Here is a 20,725-nt window from a genome sequence, read left to right as displayed (position 1 = left end):
TCAACACCAAAAAAAAAAAAAAAAAAACCAACCAAACAAAAAACAAAACAAAACAAAACCAATTAAAACATGGGCAAAGGACCTGAACAGATACCTTTCACAGGAGATAGATGGACAGCCAAAAGATCACATGAGAAGATGCTCAACATTACTCATCATCAGGGAAATACAAGTCAAAACCACCATGAGATATCACCTCACACCTGTCAGGATGGCTAAAATCAAAACCACAGAAAATAACTATTGGTAAGGATATGGAGAAAAAGGAACCCTTATGCACTGTTGGTAGAAATGAACACTAACTGTGGAAGACAGTGTAGAGGTTCCTCAAAAAACTGAAAATAGAACTATCCTATGATCCAGTAATTGTACTACTGGGTATTTACCCCAAGAAAATGAAAACATTTGTGCAAAAAGATATATGCACCCCTATGTTTATTGCAGTATTATTTACAACAGCTAAGATATGGAAGCAACCCAAGTGTCCGTAGATAAATGAGTGGATAAAGAAGGTACAAGTACACACACACACACACACACACACACACACACACACACAAATACAAATGGAATAGAACTGAGCTATAAAAAAGAATGAAATCTTGCCATTTGGACAACATGGGTGGAGCTAAAGGGCATTCTGCTAAGTGAAATAAAGAAAAATACCACATGATTTCATTTATATGAGGAGTCTTAAAAACAAGACTACCAACCCAAAAAACAAACTCTTAACTACAGAGAACAGAGTGGCTGTTGCCAGATGGGAGATGGATGGTGTGATGGACAAAAGTGGTGAAGCAAATTCAGAGGACAAACTTCCAGGTATAAAGCCGGTCAGTCATGGAAATGAAAAGTGCAGCATAGGGAATATATTTAATAATCTGTGACAATGTGGTATGGTAACAAATGATGACCAGTTATTGTGGTAAGAAAAAAAAAAAAGGAAGTCAGCAGTCACTATGGAGAATTTGGTGAACCAACAGAAGTATATAAGCATTTACCCTCTGACCAGGCAGTTTCACTCCTAGTAATTTTTCTGGAGGAAACACCTCCACAGATCACTTTTGCAGAAGATGCTTAGGAGCTATAAACCAGAAACAAGTAGTAAGTGGGTGGTGGATATGCTTGGAGGAGGATAAGGATGGAAATGGGACTTCCCTGAGTATTCTTTCGTATATAGTTTTGACTTTGAACCATGTAAATATTTTACATATTCAATTACATAAAATTAAATAGAATGAAAACAAAGCAAATCCTATAATTGAATATACAAAGAGCAACTAATAAAAACAGATTGATTGTAAACATAAAGTAAAAAACTAAGAATTTGGTAACTTTTAACACTGTGTTCTGACTATACACCGTAGTGGGATATGGTCTCAGGACAAAAAGAGGGGGAAAGAAATGTTACCCTTTATTTTATTGTTAGTTGTTGGCAATGGTGTCAGTGTGGTAAGCCAGAAACTATGTAGTTTGTATTGTAGTCAGAGCAACTAAATCAAAATACTAATGTAATTGGGAACCAGGTTCTCATTATGGGAGAAGGGAGATAAAATTTTGGAATGAGGTAAGGTGAGAGGAGGAATCCTGTGATGCTGGCTTTGAATTGGAGGTTATCAGTATGAACTCTTGGTTGTTAAAAAAATGAGTTTCTAGCTCCACCTACTGAAAGGGCCTAGACGCAGTGACACCCCAGTGCAAGGTGCATACCTTGAGCTCAGATTTTGCTGTCTAAAAACCTTTTTTTTTTTTTTTTTTTTTCAATAAAAGGCACTAGGGTTCCTTGAAAAGAAAATGACTCTGGGTCAGTAGAAGTTCAAGATGCGGGATCCCTGGGTGGCGCAGCGGTTTGGCCCCTGCCTTTGGCCCAGGGCGCGATCCTGGAGACCCGGGATCGAATCCCACGTCGGGCTCCCGGTGCATGGAGCCTGCTTCTTCCTCCGCCTGTGTCTCTGCCTCTCTCTCTCTCTCTCTCTGTGACTATCATAAATAAATAAATAAGTAAGTAAGTAAGTAAATAAATAAATAAATAAATAAATAAATAAATAAAAAGAAGTTCAAGATGCCAGAAAGCAAACAAGCACTTAAAGCCCGAGACATATCAAGAGGACACAGGAGCTAGCTTGAAAGAACTCTGATGGGAGAAATTTGGAAAAACTTTAGGCATTCACAAGAAAAATGATGGCAGTGGATTATATAACATATTGAGTAAAAACAAGTCCAAAATATAGTTCTAGGGGGGGAAAATGCCTATTTGTGGAAGCAGAATGAATCCTAGAATTAGAAAAATCACTCTTTTGCAATTCCCAATATGATCATTGATTCAGGCAAGGACGATAAACTATGTATGAGGTGAAACTTTGTTGGGGAGCAGCGTAGTGTCACCGTCTCCCAGATTTACCCTAGAGGTTACTTACTGATCACAGGAGGGAGAAGGTGCCCAGCAGACACCTCAGGCAAGTGATCTGACCTCACACGAGCAGTAACAAGACCAACTGACATGATGGGAAGCATGACCTAGATGGTGGTTTTGTGGAACATGTTTAATAATGAGGACAGTGATCGCGGGGGGCCATCAGCATCCTGATTTGAGATAAAGAATGTTGGGGAACGGTGTGCCCTAAAAATAGGTGAATACAGACTCATGTCTTAAAATTTCCTTATTGTCATTTTCAAATATAACTTTGATTTTTACCCAAGTAACAGAGATGCCTTATTCAAAGGAGTGTCTAGTTGGGTCACAGATTTATCAGGACTTAAAAAAAAAAGTCCTTTCTCTGCTGGCTCCTCACAGGCAACTTCAGTTCCTTTCGCTGATGGTATTTACCTTCCTACCTCTGGTAACATGCTTACTACACAAACGGCATTTCTCCCTCTAAGCATTACCTGTTTACTCCCTAAGGGGAAGGTGATGATTTAGGCCTGTTCTGTCCTGCTGGGAAGCCCCACAACCATTGCTGTACCCATGCACGCTTCCCAGGCCCGGGGCCATCAAAATTACTATGTTCTAATCATGTTTAGAGCACTGTCCAGTGTTGACTTGAGGACTCTGCAGAAACCGTCCCCGGCTAGCCACTGTCGCCTGTGTATTACCATTACATTTCCTTTCCTCAACAGCTTGTTTTCCCTTGGTTTCTTTTCTTCTTTATTTCTTTATATTTCTCACTAGTTCAGCCTTAAACTCTTCCCTGTTCTGTAACTCTCTTCAAGTACACTCAAAGGGACTTGGGATGTCCATCTTCTAGAAATTTCTCCTGTAGCTGTATGCTTTACTCTGATTTATATGAAGTGCTGTACATCTGGTGTATAAATACACTTTGCCTTCCTTCTCCACCTCGGGAGCCTTCTTCCCCTCTTCTAATGCATTCTCCATTGCCTTGGTTCCATGATTTTCTCTCTCTCTCTGTTTGTTTGTTTGTTTGTTTGTTTGTTTTAGTTTCTTCTCTTGTTTTGATGGGATATGCCTTCTGTTGGCTTCCTGAGAACTTAAAGTGATGCAGACATTTTTAAGACCTCACATGCCTAAAGATGGCTTTGTTTTGTAGAAGTACTTATTTGAAAAAAATTTAAAAAAAAAAAAAGTACTTATTTGACCATTTAGCTGGGTATAGAATTCTGCATCAGAAATTTTTCTCATCCTGGGAAACAAACAAGGGGTGGTGGAAAGGGAGGTGGGTGGGAGGTGGGGGTGACTGGGTGACAGGCACTGAGGGGGGCACCTGATGGGATGAGCACTGGGTGTTATGCTATATGTTGGCAAATTGAACTCCAATTTAAAAAAATATATGTAAAAAAATAAAAAGAAAAAAAAAGAAAAAAATTTTTCGCATTAAAGGCTTAAAAGCTTCTTAAACTGAGTACTTAAATCATTTGTAAGTTGAGAGTTGTACCAATTGTAAATAACTTAGTTTTTCCTTATTCAGTGTATTTAATTTTTGGAATACTTGAAACATTCATGTGATTAGGAGGACTTTAGTAGTAGGGAAAATGTATATATTGGCAGATAGGCAGTTTGTAACCTATATGAGCCTATATAACCATTTCTATATAACCTATATAACCATTTGTAACCTATATGAGCCTATATAACCATTTCTATATAACCTATATAACCATTTGTAACCTATATGAGCCTAGATAACCATTTCTAAGTGTCCTTAAGTTTCATTATGCATATATGGAATATGTTTTTAACTATCCTTTTTCTCTCCCCTTTTACACAGAATGGTGATGCATTCTGTGTACTCTTCTGTGTCTTGCTTTTTTTTCCTTAACAGTGTATCTTGGAGACATGTCCACATCAGTATGTGGAGAGTTTGCTCATCTTTGAAAGACAGCCCCATTCTATTACACTGGTTACGTGTGTCATAATTTATTTAACGGTTTTCTTACTGACGGACATTTAGATTATTTCCATTCCTTTCTTACTATGAACAGTACTTCCATGAATAATCTTAAAAACTCCAAATTTTTCATTCATACAAGTAAATTTGTAAGATAAATCCTGAGGAGTGGAATTCTTGGCTCAAAGAGTATTTATTTATTTACTTATTTATTTTTAAGATTTTATTTATTTATTAATGAGACATACAGAGAGAGAGAGAGACAGAGACACAGGCAGAGGGAGAAGCAGGCTCCATGCAGGCAACCCGATGTGGGACTCAATCCCGGGTCTCCAGGATCAGGCCCTGGACTGAAGGCAGCGCTAAACCACTGAGCCAGCCAGGCTGCCCACGAAGAATATTTATACTGTGTAACTTTGACAGATATTGCCAAGTTGCTTTTATTTATTTTTTTAAGATTTTTATTTATTTATGTATTCATAAGAGACACAGAAAGAGAGAGGCAGAGACACAGAGGGAGAAGCAGACTTCCTGTGGGGAGCCTGATGTGGGACTCGAACCCAGGACCCAGGATCATGACCTGAGCCAAAGGCAGACACTCAATCACTGAGCCACCCAGGAGCCCCAACCAAATTGCTTTTCACGGGAGGTATACCAGTTACACTCCAACAGTCTCACAGAGAAAAATATTCTGTTGATGAATTTTGGAGGCAAACAGTATCATTTTTAAGAAGCAAACAGTATAGTTTAAGTTTCTATGTTTCTTTTTTGTAAGTGATGCTGACCATCTCTCCATATGTTTAACAACCCATTTTATTTATGTGTGTTAATTGCCTCTTTGAATTCCTTGCTCATTTTACTATCTCACTATTGGGCTTTGGTATTCTTTTAATTTATTTTTTTTTTAATTTTATTTATTTGAGAGTGTGAACTCACAAGATGAGAGGAGGGGCAGTGGGAGAGGGAGAAGCAGACTCCCCGCTGAGCAGGGAGCCCGATGCAGGGCTCAATCCCAGGACCCTGGAATCAGGAGTTGAGCTAAAAGCAGATGTTTAACTTATTGAGCCACCCAGGTGTCCTATTTATTTATTTATTTATTTATTTATTTATTTATTTATTTATTTATTTATTTATTTTTAAGTGGGCTCCATGCCCAATGTGGGGCTTGAACTCACAACCCTGAGATTAAGAGTCATGTGCCCTACCAAATGAGCCAGGCATGCACCCCTCGAGCTTTGATTTCTTTTCCTGTTTGATCCAAGAGTACTTTATAGTTAGGAAGACTAACATTTTATAATGATCCCCCCACCCCCAGTTTGTTGTTTCCTTTAGATTTTGCCTATGTTTTTTATGCCCCCAAAGGTTTTTAGTTTTTCTTGTTTGATTTTTGGTTGAACTACTTACCCCTTAGAGTTTAGGGTATCTCTGGCTTCCAGTGTTGCTGAGGAGCCCAACCCCATTCTCACCCTTTTATTTTTTACAGATCTTCTTTTAAAAAACTGAAGTACAGACACAGAGAGCCATACATAAAAATGTATAGTTTAATGGACTATAAGGCAAATACCCTTGTAACTGCCACTCAGATAAAGAACTAGGTCTCTGTCCCATACAGCCCTTCTGTGTGACGTCTCCCATACCCAGCTCCCTTCCCCCAGAGTAACACGGCTCATAGAGCAGTCACTTTCTTGCATTTCTAAAAGATCGTTTTATCACCCAAATGCGTATCCCTGGAGACTTTAGTTTACTCTTTTAAAAAATTATTTGAGAGATCTTTCCTTAAAAAAAAAAAAAAAAAAAAGGCTCCACTCCCAGTGTGGAGCCCAACATGAGGCTCGAACTCATGACCGCCTGAGATCAAGACCTGAACTGAGATCAAGAGCCAGACACTCCACAGACTGAGCCACCCAGGTGCCCCTGACATGTCTTCAGTCTCTTTTTTTGACTCTGCTGATTGCTTCTCCATTCCCTTTTCCCCTTGTTTTTCTATTGAAGAACTGAACCATTGGACCTTCCGAGTTTTCCGCAGTGGAACTTTTGCTGATGACGCACTCATGGTACCGCCCAGTGTTTCCCTGTGTCCTCTGTATTTCTTTTCTTGATGGACGTATAATTAACATACAGTAAACTGCACATACTTCCTGTGTACAGTTGCTACCTTCTGCCCTATGTTTCCACCCACGAAAAGATCCCCAGCATCAGGATTGTAAATACAACTATCACCCCCAAAAGTTCCTTGTGCTTCTTTGTAGTTTCTCCCCATTGCCTCTCTGGATCTCCTCTCAACTAAGGATCTGCTTCCCTTATTACAGCAAGTGTGTATTTTCTAAGATTTTATATAAATGGAATCATGCAGTGCACACTTCTCTTTTTTCTTTGGGCGTGGCCTCTTTCATTCAACATAATTATGAGATTATGTTGAGATCCATCCCTATTGGGCCTCTTTCATTCAACATAACTATGAGGTGAATTGAGATTCATCCCTATTGTTGCAAGTTTCGATACTTTTCTTCCTTTTTCTTGCTGAGCAGTATTCCATTGTGTGGATACACCACTGTTCATTCAGTTGTTGATAGGGATGTGAATTGCTCCCACCTTGTGTCCTCTGTATTTCTTTCAGATTGGCAGCTCATCTGGAGATTGTGTCAGACTCAGGGTCAGTCTGTAGGAGACAGAGAACGTCTGGTTTCTCTCCTGTTGTGACGATGATAGCGATAGTTGGTTAATGTTCCTATCTGTTAATTCCTGGGTAGGAGGTTGGGGAAGAAGAGTTAGTTGCAAAATGATGGAATTCTAAGTCTACGATTTATTTTACATTCTGCAAGTCGGAATCCTCTTTAAAGAGATACTTGCCCTCACCTGCTACTTGGTTATCCAGGCGGCCCTCTTTTATGGGGCAGGTAAATGCTTTCTTCTTTCCCTTAATTTACCTGTTTTGAAGATATCTAATCCAGGTCTCATTTCTTTGAATGAAACCTGTTCTTTTTATCTTTCTGTTAGAAAACTAGTGATCTCTTTACTGTTTTGAAATTTCCAATGATGTGCCTCCATGTGGGTCTGTTTTCTTCCATCAAGGTGTGGGCCCTGATGGACTCTCTTACTCTTGAAAAACTAGTTCTAGAAAATGTTATAGCCCTTTTCTTTTATTTCTTCCCATCTAGATCATTCACTTTCTGTGACAACCATTATTGAGATTTTTGTACCTGTTGGACTGGTTATCTAATTTTGTCCTTTACCTTATTCTGTTTTGGGGAATTTCCTGAATTTTCTAACTCTTATGTTCAGCTTATCATTTCTGCCATGATCATATTTTTATTTTCCAAGAGTGCTTTCTTGTTTTCTGTTGTCATTTTTAAATTGCCTCTCTTCATGTTTCATGGATGAAGTATTTCCTCCCTGAAAACAATGAGTTTCTAAATAAAGTTTTCTTCTAACATTGATTATGTTGCACTGAGTCAGAGAAGGGACCTGGGATCTAATTTTTTTTTCTCCTGTCTACTATAAATTCTTTTGTCCTTGGAGGTTTTTGCCTTTAAAAAATTTCATGAAAAATTTCAAACATACATACAAATAAATAGAATTACCATTAACCTGTGACCAGTCCTGCCCCATCTATACTCCCATCAACCCCTACCCCGGCCAGACATATATACTGTGTTGTTTTGAAGCAAATTCCAGAGAACGTATCTCATCTGTAAATATTTCAGTATGTATTTTTACATCTTTTAAGTTACCATAGAAGTTGTGTAGGGCTAACATAGCAAAATATTACAAACTGGCTTAAATAATATCTATTTTCTCATAATTTCAGAGGCTAGAAGTCCAAGATCAAGGCCTCAACAGATTTGGTTTCTCCAGAGGCCTGTCTCCTTGGCTTGCAGGTAGCCACCTTCTAGCATGTCCTTGTGTGGCCTTTCCTCTGTGCGCCCTGCCTAGGTGTCTCTTGTGTGTGTGCAAATCTCACCTTATGAGGATACCAGTCAGATTGGGCTAGGTCCCATCCAAGTGGCCTCATTTCATTTTAATTTTCTCTTTCAAGGCCTCATATTCAAATACAATCACGTTCTGAGGTACTGGAGGTTAGGGCTTCCACATATGAATTTGGGGACCACAGTTTAGCCAATCACAAAATACCATTATAATGGCAAAAATTAATAACTCATTAATACCCCCAAATTTCTATGCAGTGTTCTAATTTCCAGTTGTCTTATAAATGAAATTCTTCTGTTTCATTGAACTCATACAAGTTCTACACATTGCACTTATTTGATATTATCTGAAATCTCATTTAATCTTTTGTTACTGAGACAATTTATTAAGCATATAAGTTGTTTTTCATGGAGAGTTGAGTACCATCTGGATTTTGCTTATTGCATCTCCTGGGGTTATTTAACATGTTTTTTTCTTTTCTTTTTTTGTTAAATATTTGAATCTGCAGGCCTGGTCAGGTTCCGTTTTCAGCAAGTCTACTTCATAGGTAGTGGTACATCCTTCCATCTCTTCCTTTGGATGTTAGTAGCTGCTGATGATCATTGGCTGCTTCCATTTAATACATCAGGAGTTACAGAATGGTGATTTTCACTTTTTATTATTCCTTTTTCACTTTAATTAGAGTGCTTCTATAAAAGTAAACATCCCCTCACTGTTCTTGTCACCAAGTGGTAAAGAAAGAAAGAAAAAAGAAAGGGAAGAAATAAGGAAATGTTTGTTTTCTGTTTTTACCAGTTTAAAAACATAGTGACTTGTTTTCCTGGTGTCCTCACCTGTGACAAATTAGGTTTGCTTGTTCATTTTAGAATCGGGTACAAATTCAACTTATTATTAGTTTAGTGGCAGTATGAGAACGAGTAGAGGTAATTGTATTTAGTCAAAATGTCATCTTTCATTGGAAGTTATATCATAATTCATATAGCCAGTTTCTTATTGTTGGTATTTAATTCCGGGCTTTCACTTGTATATCCAATACTGTGAGATGAACATCCTTAAAAATAAATAAACCGTATGCTAATTTTCAGTGTACAGTTTGAATTTTGAAAAATGTATTCTCAAGAGAGTCGAACCACCACCTCAGTCCAAATATAGAACATTTGCGTCTCTACAGAAAGTTGCCTGGTGCCCTCTTGCCACCACCTGGCCTCAGATTTTCCCTCATGGTCTGTCTGGTTTATGGATTTGTTTTGCTATTTTGGAATTCCATATGATGGGAACCATGCAGTCAGTACTCTTTTGTGTTGGGTTCTTTTCATTCAGCACATTTCTGAGATTTATCCCTGTGCAGCACATATCCTTTTTAGTCATTCCTTTTAATTGCCGAGAAGTACACTGCATGGATACACTACAATTTGTTTATTCATTCTCCTATTGATGGACGTATGAAACATTTCCAGTTTGGACCCATGAATGTGCTGCTACGCACATTTGTGTACACATTTTGTGGACATATGTTTTCATTTCTCTTGGCTAAATAGCTAATAGTACGGTTACTGGATGAAGTGGGAATTGAATGTTTAACATTGTCAGAAAGCTCCAAACTGATGGAGCAGGGTCTGAGAGGTCGAGTTGTTCTATTTCCTTGCCATCACATGTATGTTGAGTCTTCTAAATTTTACTATTCTAGTGGGTGTGCAGTGGTATCTCATTGTGGTTTTCATTTGCATTTGTGTCTTTTCAGTGTGTCTGTTCAAAGCTTTTGCCCATTTTTCTAATGGGCTAATTGTCTTACTCAGTGGTGAGACTCCTTTTACATTCTGGATTCAAGTCACTGGTCACATTTTACATTTTCTCCCAGTCTGTAGCTTTCCTTTTTCCTAACAATGCTTTTAAAAAGAAATATTTAGGACAGCCCTGGTGGGTCAGCGGTTTAGCGCCGCCTGCAGCCCAGGCGTGATCCTGGAGACCCAGGATCGAGTCCCATGTCGGGCTCCTTGCATGAAGCCTGCTTTTCCCTCTGCCTGTGTCTCTGCCTCTCTCTCTCCTCTCTGTGTATTTTCATGAATAAATAAATAAAATATTTTTTAAAAATACTGTGTCTTCATGGGACACCTGGGTGGTTCAGTGGTTGAGCGTCTGCCTTTGGCCCAGGTCATGACCCCGGAGTCCCAATTGAGTTCCACATCGGGCTCCCTGCATGAAGCCTGCTACTCTCTCTGACTCTGTCTCTGCCTCTCTCTCTGTGTCTCTCATGAATACATTTTTTAAAATCTTTAAAAAATGAAAAAAGAAAACTTAAAAAAAAAAACTGAGTCTTCCAACCCATGGTATATGTGTGAATTTAGATCTTTGATTTGTGTTGTTTAAAATTTTCAAAATACTGTGCTTGCATGTGCTTTGTCAAATTTAACCATAAATGTTTCAGATTTTTAGCACTGCTACTGTTATTTCATTTTTCAATTGTTTACCACTAGTGTCTAGAAATAGGATTTTTTAAAAACCTGTGCCCTTGCTAAATTTGTTACTTTTAGTAGCTTTATTATAGGTTTAGATTTTTAAGAACATGATCCATGATCATAGTTTTCTTTCTTTCTTTCCAGTCTGCGTGCCTTATATTTCCTCTTAAGGCCTTATTGTACTGGATAGGACTTCCAAAAAAATGTTGAGGAGTGAAGGGTGGATCTTAAGTGGGAAAATGAGGCCATTCCTTCATCACTAAGCATGAGGTTAGGTTTTAGGGTTTTTTTTATAGCTGCTTTTTATCTGGTTCGGAAGTTCCCTCTTATTATTTGTGAAGTTTTAATCACGTTGGGTTTTGTTACTTTTTCTGTGTCAATTCAGATTATCTTCACAGTTTTTCTCCTTTATTCTGGTAACATAGTGAATTACATTATATTGATTTTTCTAATGTTAAACCAAGCTTGCATTGGCTGTGATGTATTAGGGTATATTATTATTTTTATATATAGATGGGTTTAATTAATTTATTTATTTATTTTTAAAATTTTTAAAAATTTATTTATGATAGTCACAGAGAGAGAGCGAGAGAGGCAGACACACAGGCAGAGGGAGAAGCAGGCTCCATGCAGGGAGCCCAACGTGGGATTCGATCCCGGGTCTCCAGGATCACACCCTGGGCCAAAGGCAGGCGCCAAACCGCTGCGCCACCCAGGGATCCCTAGATGGGTTTAATTTAATAATATTTTGTTAAGGGTTTTTTTTGGACAATGTTCTTGAGGGATGTTGATTTATAATTTAGTTTTCCTAAAATGTCTTTGTTTTTGGTATCACGGAGATTCTGGTCAAGGATGTTAGGAGGCATTTCTATCTTTTTCTGTGTAAGTTTGGTATTTTTCCCATAAATGTTTAATTTAGCAATGAAGACATCTGACTCTATGTTTTCTTTGTGGGAAGATTTTAAAATGCAAAATCTGTTTCTTTAATAGAGATTGTTAGGGATGTTTCTGAATGAGATTTGGTATTGTCCTTCCAGAAATTTGTTTCATGACAGTTGTCTCATTTATTAAGATTATTTGTAATTGTCCTTTGTTATTCTTTTAATGTTTGTAGGATGTGTAGTGAGGTCCTCCCTTTCCTTATTTTGGCAGGTTCTTAGTTTGGCTGAGGTTGTATCAATTTGTTGTTTTGTTTTTCCAGAGAACCAGCTTTTGGTTCATTGGTTGTTCTCTTTGTTTTATAAACTTCATTGTTTTCTGCTCTTATAGCCTTCCTTTAGCTTACTTTGGGTTTAATTCGCCTTTTTTTTTAAGGTAGAAACTTAGGTCACTGAATTGAGACCTTCTTTTCCAATACAGACAAATATAATTAGAACCAAACAATGCAAAAGCAGTTAATGTAAGGGAAATTAAACCTGAATTTTTACTTTACCAATTTTCTGACATTTGCAGTTACTTTTTTTTCTTTTTTTCTTTGATTTATTTATTCATTCATGACAGACACAGAAAGAGGCAGAGACATTGGCAGAGGGAGAAGCAGGCTCCCTACAGGAGCCCGATGTGGGACTCGATCCCGGGATCATGACCTGAGCCAAAGACAAACGTCCAACCACTGAGCCACTCGGACATCCCGCACTGTTACTTTTCAAAGTAGTTTTCTACTATAGCTTTTAAAAATTCTGATAATATTAATAATACATGCTGTTGAAAAATTTCAAAGTACATGAAACTGAGTTAGGATAGGCCATAAGAAATAATCACAAAATCCAAGCAGCTTGATACGACAGACTTTTATTTCTTGTTCACATCATCCACTGTGAATCATCAGGGGCTTTGCTCCACAGTCACTCAAGGACCCAGGTTGACAGAGGATCCACCATTTCAGGCTGTACCATCTGGAACACGTGGCCTCTTTATTCCCTGTGGCAGGAGGAGAGAGCACTGAAGGGCTCTCCTCTGCAATTAAATGCTTTGGCCTCATAGCCCTTTGGCCAGAAAGAGCCACATCATGGGCCCACCTAATAGTAAGGGTCAAGGAACTGAAATCTCCCCGTGGGCCCAGACGCAGAGAAGTAGGTAGGAGTGAGCACCGCGATTGTATACTCCAGGAAGAAGAGATCACCTGTCACCCTACTCTGAGGTAATCCCTACTCCGGTCTTCCTGCCAAGCCTCGCTGACCTTCCTCATGGCCAGCCTTATGTTTGGGATTGGTGGGAAGTACTCCTCTGATCTAATTATTGATTTTGTATTCTGTTGTGTTCTCTACCTTTGCAGCTCGTTTTTGTTTTTGTTTTTTTAATTTATTTATGATAGGCACACAGTGAGAGAGAGAGAGAGGCAGAGACACAGTCAGAGGGAGAAGCAGGCTCCATGCACCGGGAGCCTGACGTGGGATTCGATCCCGGGTCTCCAGGATCGCGCCCCGGGCCAAAGGCAGGCGCTAAACCGCTGCGCCACCCAGGGATCCCTACCTTTGCAGCTCTTATGTCATTTTATCAGTCTATGAATGAGACTTGGGAAAGGGCATGTCAAGAATTCTTTTCTAGGTGCCTTAACAACATGGAAATATCAAGTTTCTTTTTAAAACCTTGCTTTAGAGTATCTCTGAAAAATACACAAGTAACTGGTAACCATAGTTTTATCTAGGGAGGGAACTGGACTGGATCGTGAGGAGTCGGGGCTGTGGGGTGTTGAAAGGGTGGGAAAGATGAATAATTTTCACAGCATACACTTCTATAACTTGACTTTTGTGCCATGTAAATTATATTATGTATTTTTAAAAACAAGTAAAAACCTGTTTCCTGTATTTTAACTTCCTATATTGAATTTAATTATACTGTGGAAATGAATAAAAACATGTTTCTTCAAAAGTTGTCAGAGTTGAATGACATTTTGTTCTTTCACTGAGTTTTGACATATCGAGCCAGGACAATATTTTGAAAAGTTTATTTATAGTTACCTTTTGAAGGAATAAAATTACGTTATCCACGTAGACTAGTTTAGTAACAGCCCTTTGGGTACCAGTAATCAACACAGTCACTTTAATTTGGATTGTTACCTTTTCAGAAAGTTGTTTCAAATACATAAATTTTGTTACAATTCCAGTTGTGAGTTGAGCCATAATGTAGCTTACTGAAGAACATGAGCTTTGAATTCAGAACTGAGCTTGAACCTCAGCTCCAACGTTTATCAGTCATCCAACCTCAGGAAATGTATTTATTTATGCCTATTTCCTTATGGGGGAAAAATACCTACCTTTTGTGATTGTTGTAAGGGTTAGGTAAAAGGCACATATACCCCTGGAAGAGGGTATGTTGTTTCTGCTATAGGCTTTCTCCATTCATTGGGATCAGCAAATCTAGCTACAGTGCTAATTCCATTTTCTGTACAAGAGTAGACCACAGGATTAACCCTGCTCCTCTCTACATACTGCTCTTTAGTGCAAATGGTTCTGTCAGACTTTTTTGAGACTGTATAACACAACTATTTGACTATAGTATTACGTATTTTTATTCTCAAGTCTCTCATTGTGTACATAGGACTTTGCAAAAAGCTACATGATGTGTGATATCACAACTGATTAACTACAGATGAGAATTCAGCTACCTGCTGTTGAGCTCAACACCAAAGCAGTTTCTGAAATGTGAAAAAAAATGCCATTCTGCTCACTAAATTTTTCTGTTTGGGAAAATACAGTAATTTTTCCTTAAAATTTTTTTTTTTTTTGCTTATGTTAACATGCAACAAGTCAAAAGGTCCTGAAACCAAATAGTTTGAGAATTATTGGTTTAGACTCTGAAGCCTAGAGGTAAAAACTGCAATGCAAGCAAGACTTCTTTAAAGAGATGCCATGTTCTATGTACCCACATCTCAGGGTCTTTGGGGAGACTTCAACCTAAACGTATCCCCTTTCTTCCTTTTCCTGGAAAAAAAAATATAAGCAGTTAATGACTGGCTCTAATCCCACAGAAAGTTGTAGTTTCTCTAAACAGGAGAGTTGGAGCCAGTTACTTACACTGAACTCCCATTATGACTGCTATTGATGATAGTTTTTTATGTTTTCTGTCTTTCACACAGAGCTTTTCACGTGGCATTTTGGAATGCCAGGTATCAAAAGTAAGATCATTGAAGGCAGTAAAACGGAGATCATCAGCCAAGAAAGACCTGCTGGAGAAAGCAGAGTAAGTATGTTGCGTCATGTTGTTAAGAATTAATTGGGTTTGTTGTTGAGAGAGAGAGAGAGAGAGAGAGAGGAGAGGAGGGGAGAAAGAGAGAGTGAACATGGGGGGAAGTGTAGAGGGAGATGGGACAAGCAGACTATCCTGAGCACGGAGCCCAACACAGGGCCACAGGGCTCAATTCCACAAACCTGAGATCATGACGTGAGCGAAATCAAGAGTCGGATGCTTAACCAAGGTGCCACCCAGGTGCCCCACCGAGTTTTAAGTAGGAAACCAGAGACTGGATCAGTGAAAAGAAATCATGGTTTGTTTCTCTAAGGCTCTGCTAATTCTTCCAAACTGGCCAGAATCGGAAAGCAAGCCCAAAGATGCCTTAAAAGGACTTCCACTTGAACTATTCACGTTATATATGAAACATATGAGTTGATTTATATGTAGTTTAAAAAATCATTCAGAAAACAAGCTGTATCTCATAAATCTCTGGATCTCTGGTGGTAATGTAAACATTTTTCAAGGCAAAATTCAGTTCAGGTAGCCTATACAAAGGGTTTTTCGTCTTGTATTGGGAGGCTGTCTAAAGAACAAAATAGGGATCCCTGGGTGGCTCAGCAGTTTAGCGCCTGCCTTTGGCCCAGAGACCCGGGATCGACTCCCGCGTCGGGCTGCCAGCATGGAGCCTGCCTCTCTCTCTAGGTCAATCATGAATAAATAAATAAAATCTTTAAAAAAACTAATAAAGAACAAAATAGAATTTTGGATACTTTCAGTGGTTTACGGGGAAGTGTGGTACAAAATCGGTATCCTGAGAAAATTTTGATTGGTTTCCAGGATCACAATGTTCAGGAACCATTGTAAAATGACTAGAATCCTCGTGTTCCTATATACTTCCTTTTGATTGCTTTTTATTGCCTTTCGTATCTTCCCAGAGCCTTTTCCCCCTCATCTTCAGTTTCTTACAGCTTTCTTATTCTCTGACACATTCCATTTCAAACTTCTCTTCATTTTTCCACTCCTCTTCTAAAGAGGTTCATGGCTTGTGCCTTGGTGGCTGTAGGTGACCATCCTTCTCGGTTACTTTCTTCCTGTTTTTCTGTCCTTCCGGTTGGCCCCTCTCTAAAAGCCAATGAGATTATGGAAGCTCCAGAAATATCCCTTGGATGCTGACCACTTAAAACATGGATTCTTTAGCTATATTTATTTATTTTTGGATGAGTTATAAAGGATAAAATCATTTTATACAGATAATCCTATTTCTTTTATCCTAAAGATACTGTTTAGATGGGTCTTTATAAATATGAACCTATTCTGTTTACCTTGTTTACAATCCTAAACTAACCTTGGCACGACCTTTTTTTCCGTTGGCACAAGAACAACTTCAGATATTCTTATCATTCCATCTGGACTTCTTATCCAAACACCACCACTTACAGGGCCAGTGGCATTTGTCAAGGTGGTAGCCATGATTCTATGTCTTTTACATCAAATCTGAATGGAACTTTTTGGCACTGGGTCAAGTTAAACTATATATAAACTATAAATTTCTCTTTTTTTTTAAGATTTTATTTTATTTATTCATGAGACAGAGACAGAGAGGCAGAGACACAGGCAGAGGGAGAAGCAGGCTCCATGCAGGGAGCCTGATGCGGCACTCGATCCCAGATCCCAGGATCAGGATCTGAGCCAAAGGCAGACACTCAACTGCTGAGCCATCCAGGTGTCCCATATTTAAACTATAAAGAATTTATTTATATTTATATTTATATTTATATTTATATATATATGTATATATATATTTGGGAAAAAGTTTGAGCATACAAAAAAACTTATTAGTTCCTCAATAGTTATGAAAAAGGGTGTTAACTGATTTTTTATAACTGTCTTTACACATATACACTGTGTGTGTGTGAATACATAAATTTGTATACCTTAGTAAGACAGCTTTTGACATGGTAGATTTATAGCCATGACAGGATGTTAAAGAAAAAATCATTCATGACCCTTGCTAAAGAATGGGAAGGCCGACTTTACCCAGGACCTTTGCGGTAGGTGTAGGGACCACTACAATAGGATTTTGCAGCAGGGTACAAAGATTGAGCTCAACTCTGAATACAACAAGGAATAGTGGGAATTCACAGCTAATGAGCAAAGGTGGTTAGTGGGTGGAATATTATGTAGGAAACATCAGAGATGATAAATTCTTGCTAAAGGCATGCCAGGGTGATAGGTCATCATTGGAGGATGGTGCAGGATGAGGAACCTGACCAGATACTGAGGGTGACAGCTTCTGGCTAACCTCACTTAGCAGGATTCTTGCTAAAGCTGGGCAATGAAAACATGGACACAGAAGCTCAAGAAATCAGTTGAACTCTCTTCTCAACGTGGAAAGACTAAGTTAGGGTTCAGTCTGTCAAGAGAACTGATAGCCACCTCTCACAGGGATCTTTTTTCTTTACCCTCTGACAATATCCTCAGCTACTCCCTTGAAATTATTTAATTATCTATCTGGTTTTAGGCAAATTCAGTTTTTTTAGTTTTTAGATGTGATATTCCTTTACTTATTCCTCAAAGTTTGAGAAACTCAGAGTCCTCTAACACTGTATTAATAATAACCTGATGTGCACACTTAGATATGTTGATGCATAAGGCTTTAACATTTAACGAGTTTAAAAGAGGCAAAGTGAAAACTAAGTCTTCCTCCTATCCCGAGAAACATTTTTAATAGCTAATAGTACATCATAAGGATGTACCATGTACTATATGTCAACTAGAATTTAAATAAAAATTTGGAAAAGGAAAAAAAAAGATGTACCATGTGTCATTTTTAGCCCATCTCCAATAGTTGACATTTGTGAGGGGGTTTGTTACTGTTGTTTAATGATAAATTTCTTGAATTTCCTTCCATCCTTTTTTAAAAAAAAAATTTTTTTTTTTCCTTAAGTAATCTCTACCTCCAGCATGGGGCTCAAACTCACGACCCTAAGATCAAGAGTCACATGCTCCAGCAACTGAGCTAGCCAGGCACCTTCCATCCTTTTCTGCTTTCCTACCCCTTTGGCCTTGCTTTTTCAGCATCTTCTCTTTTTCCTACCTCCAAATGCCTTAGTCACTCCAGCCTCAACTCCTGTTCCTTTGCTTTTTACCTAGCACTTCTTAATGTTCTCTGGTATCCATAGTCTGCCTCTATTCCTTACCCAGATTCCCTTGTCTGTCCAGGTGCCAGATCTGAAAGATCATGTGCCTAAGAGAAATCTTTCTTTCCTTTACCTATGTCCCCAATATCTTCAGCTTTACTGTCTGCTTTAACTCTTTTGAGTTTCAGGATGATGATCCTGCAGCAAAATGCTCTCCCAAATTTCACTGACAGAAAGCTGGTGGGGGGGGGGGGGGGTAATGTTCATTGTCTGGAGTCAGAGTGAAACTGAGTTAACAGCCATCAGTGATTGTTATGGAGTATTACTCTCAGGCTGCTATTTTAATCCTGTGTTTTGGTTCTGGTAGATAAAAGTACTTTTCTTATCTCTACAAGTTATTAAAACCTGTATTTTTATAGAAGTTGTAGTAGTAATTTATATGTAACATTTTACTTAGAGATCTGAGAGTTCCCAACCATCTGGGTCTCAAAAAAAAGACAGAAGGGTACACATTAATTCCTTCTGATCACATTCTGTATTATGAAAAATATAAATTCCTATTTATATGTTTATAGCTGAACCTTGAACAACACAGGTTTGAGGTGCAATGGTCCACTCATATGCAGATTTTTCCAATAAATACAGTACGGTACTATAAATGTATTTGCCCTATGATTTGCCTCATATTTTCTCTAGCTTTACTGTAAGACAGTAATAAGTAATATAACACATATACAAAATATGTGTTAACTGACTTATCAGTAAGGCGTCTGGTCAACAGTAGGCTATTAGTAGGGAAGTTCTGGGGGAGTCAAAAGTTACAGATTTTTGACCGTACAGGGGATCAGCACCCTTAACCCTTTCCTTGTTCAAGGGTCAGCTGTAATTATTTGGGGAGATGACTGGATTAAATTAGTTCTTTGAGAATAAAGTTTTAAATTAGACATCACATCAAGTTTTCTTTTTCATCTTTCCTTACAGGGATGGAAAACAAAGTGAAATGGTGTTTTAGCCTACGTATTTCAGCAGACCTTCTGCAATTCAGCTAAAACCATGACTGCTCTTTCTTCAGAGAACTGCTCTTTTCAGTACCAGTTACATCAAGCAAATCAGCCTTTAGATGGTAACTGTTTGCTGTTTCTGATTATACTTGGGAAAATACTACTGAATATCCTCACACTAGGAATGAGAAGAAAAATCACCTATCAAAACTTTATGGAATATTTTTGCATTTCACTAGCATTCATCGATCTTTTACTTTTAGTAAACATTTCCATTATATCCTATTTCAGGGATTTTGTACTGTTAGGCATTAGGTTTACTAAATACCACATCTGCCTATTTACTCAAATTATTTCTTTCACTTACGGCTTTCTGCATTATCCAGTTTTCCTGATAGCTTGTATAGATTATTACCTGAACTTCTCTAAAACCACAAAACTTGGGTTTAAGTGTCAAAAATTATTTTATTTCTTGACAGTAATTTTAATTTGGGTTTCAGTCCTTGCTTATGTTTTGGGAGATCCAGCTATCTACCAAAGCCTGAAGGCACAGAATGTTTATTCTTATCAGTGTCCTTTCTACATTAGCATTCAGAGTTACTGGCTGTCATTTTCCATGGTGATAGTTTTATTTATGGCGTTTCTAACCTCTCGGGCAGAAGTTATTGCCTTGGTACAGGCTGTTAGGATGACCTCCTATATGAATGAGACTATCCTATATTTTCCCTTTTCATCCCATCCTAGTTATACTCTGAGCTCTAAAAAAACACTCTTGCCCAAGTTCATTATCTGTTTTCTCGGCACTTGGTTACCATTTGTACTACTTCAAGTAATTATCCTTTTACTTAAAGTCCAGATTCCAGCATATATTGAGATGAACGTTCCGTGGTTGTACTTTGTCAATAGTTTTCTCATTGCTACAGTTTATTGGTTTAATTGTCACAAGCTTAATTTAAGAGACTTCGCATTACCTGTGGATCCATTCGTCAACTGGAAATGCTGCTTCATTCCACTTACAATTCAGAATCTTGAGCAAACTGAAAAGCCTATATCAATAATAATTTGTTAATGTTGCCATGTTAAAATTAATTAAACTGACAACTACAGTAAGAATCATAATTTCAAATGGGAAAGAATGAAGACTCAGGACATATAAAGATTGAACTGGACTGAAGCTCCCCTCCCCGGCCCCAACTTTCATACCATTTCAGAATGTGTCTTTTGGGTACTATTGTATTAAAAAAAAATTCCAAGAAAAATTTGTATACCTGTTCAGGAACACTGTGTGTTACCAATATTAATTTAATACAAAAGTGAAAGAAGTTAATATTTGGCCATACTGATTTCATGTAACCCAAAAAACGACTGGATGCAAAACTGTTATGTAAATATGAGATTCTCTGCCAATAATATAACAAATGTAAATAAACACGTTTATTAAATTCAGAGCATGAAAATCACGATCATTTTCTTAAAATTATATTCGTTTAACATAAAGGGAAGATTAGCTCAATTTAAATTTAGGTAATTTTCAAAAATATCTCTCTGTTCTTGATGCAGATACTCCTGGAAGAAAAGTTTTAGTTGCTCACCTTACAGAACTGGGAGTAGTGACTAGGCCTCTTTCCACAACATACCAGATTCATGTTCATTTATAACTTATATGTCACATACTTGCATGTCAA

General features: G+C 38.1%; 1 protein-coding gene across 2 annotated transcripts in view; it reads left to right on the top strand.

Moving 5' to 3' along the window:
* Positions 1-20,486, top strand: part of GPR160 (G protein-coupled receptor 160) — a 46,102-nt gene extending 25,616 nt beyond the window's left edge. For both annotated transcript variants that reach the window (XM_072752248.1, XM_072752249.1), the window contains exons 2-3: positions 14,805-14,908; positions 19,021-20,486. In XM_072752248.1, coding sequence (XP_072608349.1) covers positions 19,093-20,109 — 1,017 coding nt within the window. In that variant the 5' untranslated portion in view covers positions 14,805-14,908; positions 19,021-19,092 and the 3' untranslated portion in view covers positions 20,110-20,486. The remainder of the gene's footprint in view (positions 1-14,804; positions 14,909-19,020) is intronic.
* The last annotated feature ends 239 nt before the right edge of the window (positions 20,487-20,725 follow it).

The sequence above is a fragment of the Vulpes vulpes genome, chromosome 3 (assembly GCF_048418805.1).
Source record: "Vulpes vulpes isolate BD-2025 chromosome 3, VulVul3, whole genome shotgun sequence".
In the NCBI taxonomy this organism is placed as follows: domain Eukaryota; kingdom Metazoa; phylum Chordata; class Mammalia; order Carnivora; family Canidae; genus Vulpes; species Vulpes vulpes.
Note: the sequence above shows the minus strand (reverse complement) of the source record. Positions and strands in the feature narration are given on the sequence as shown.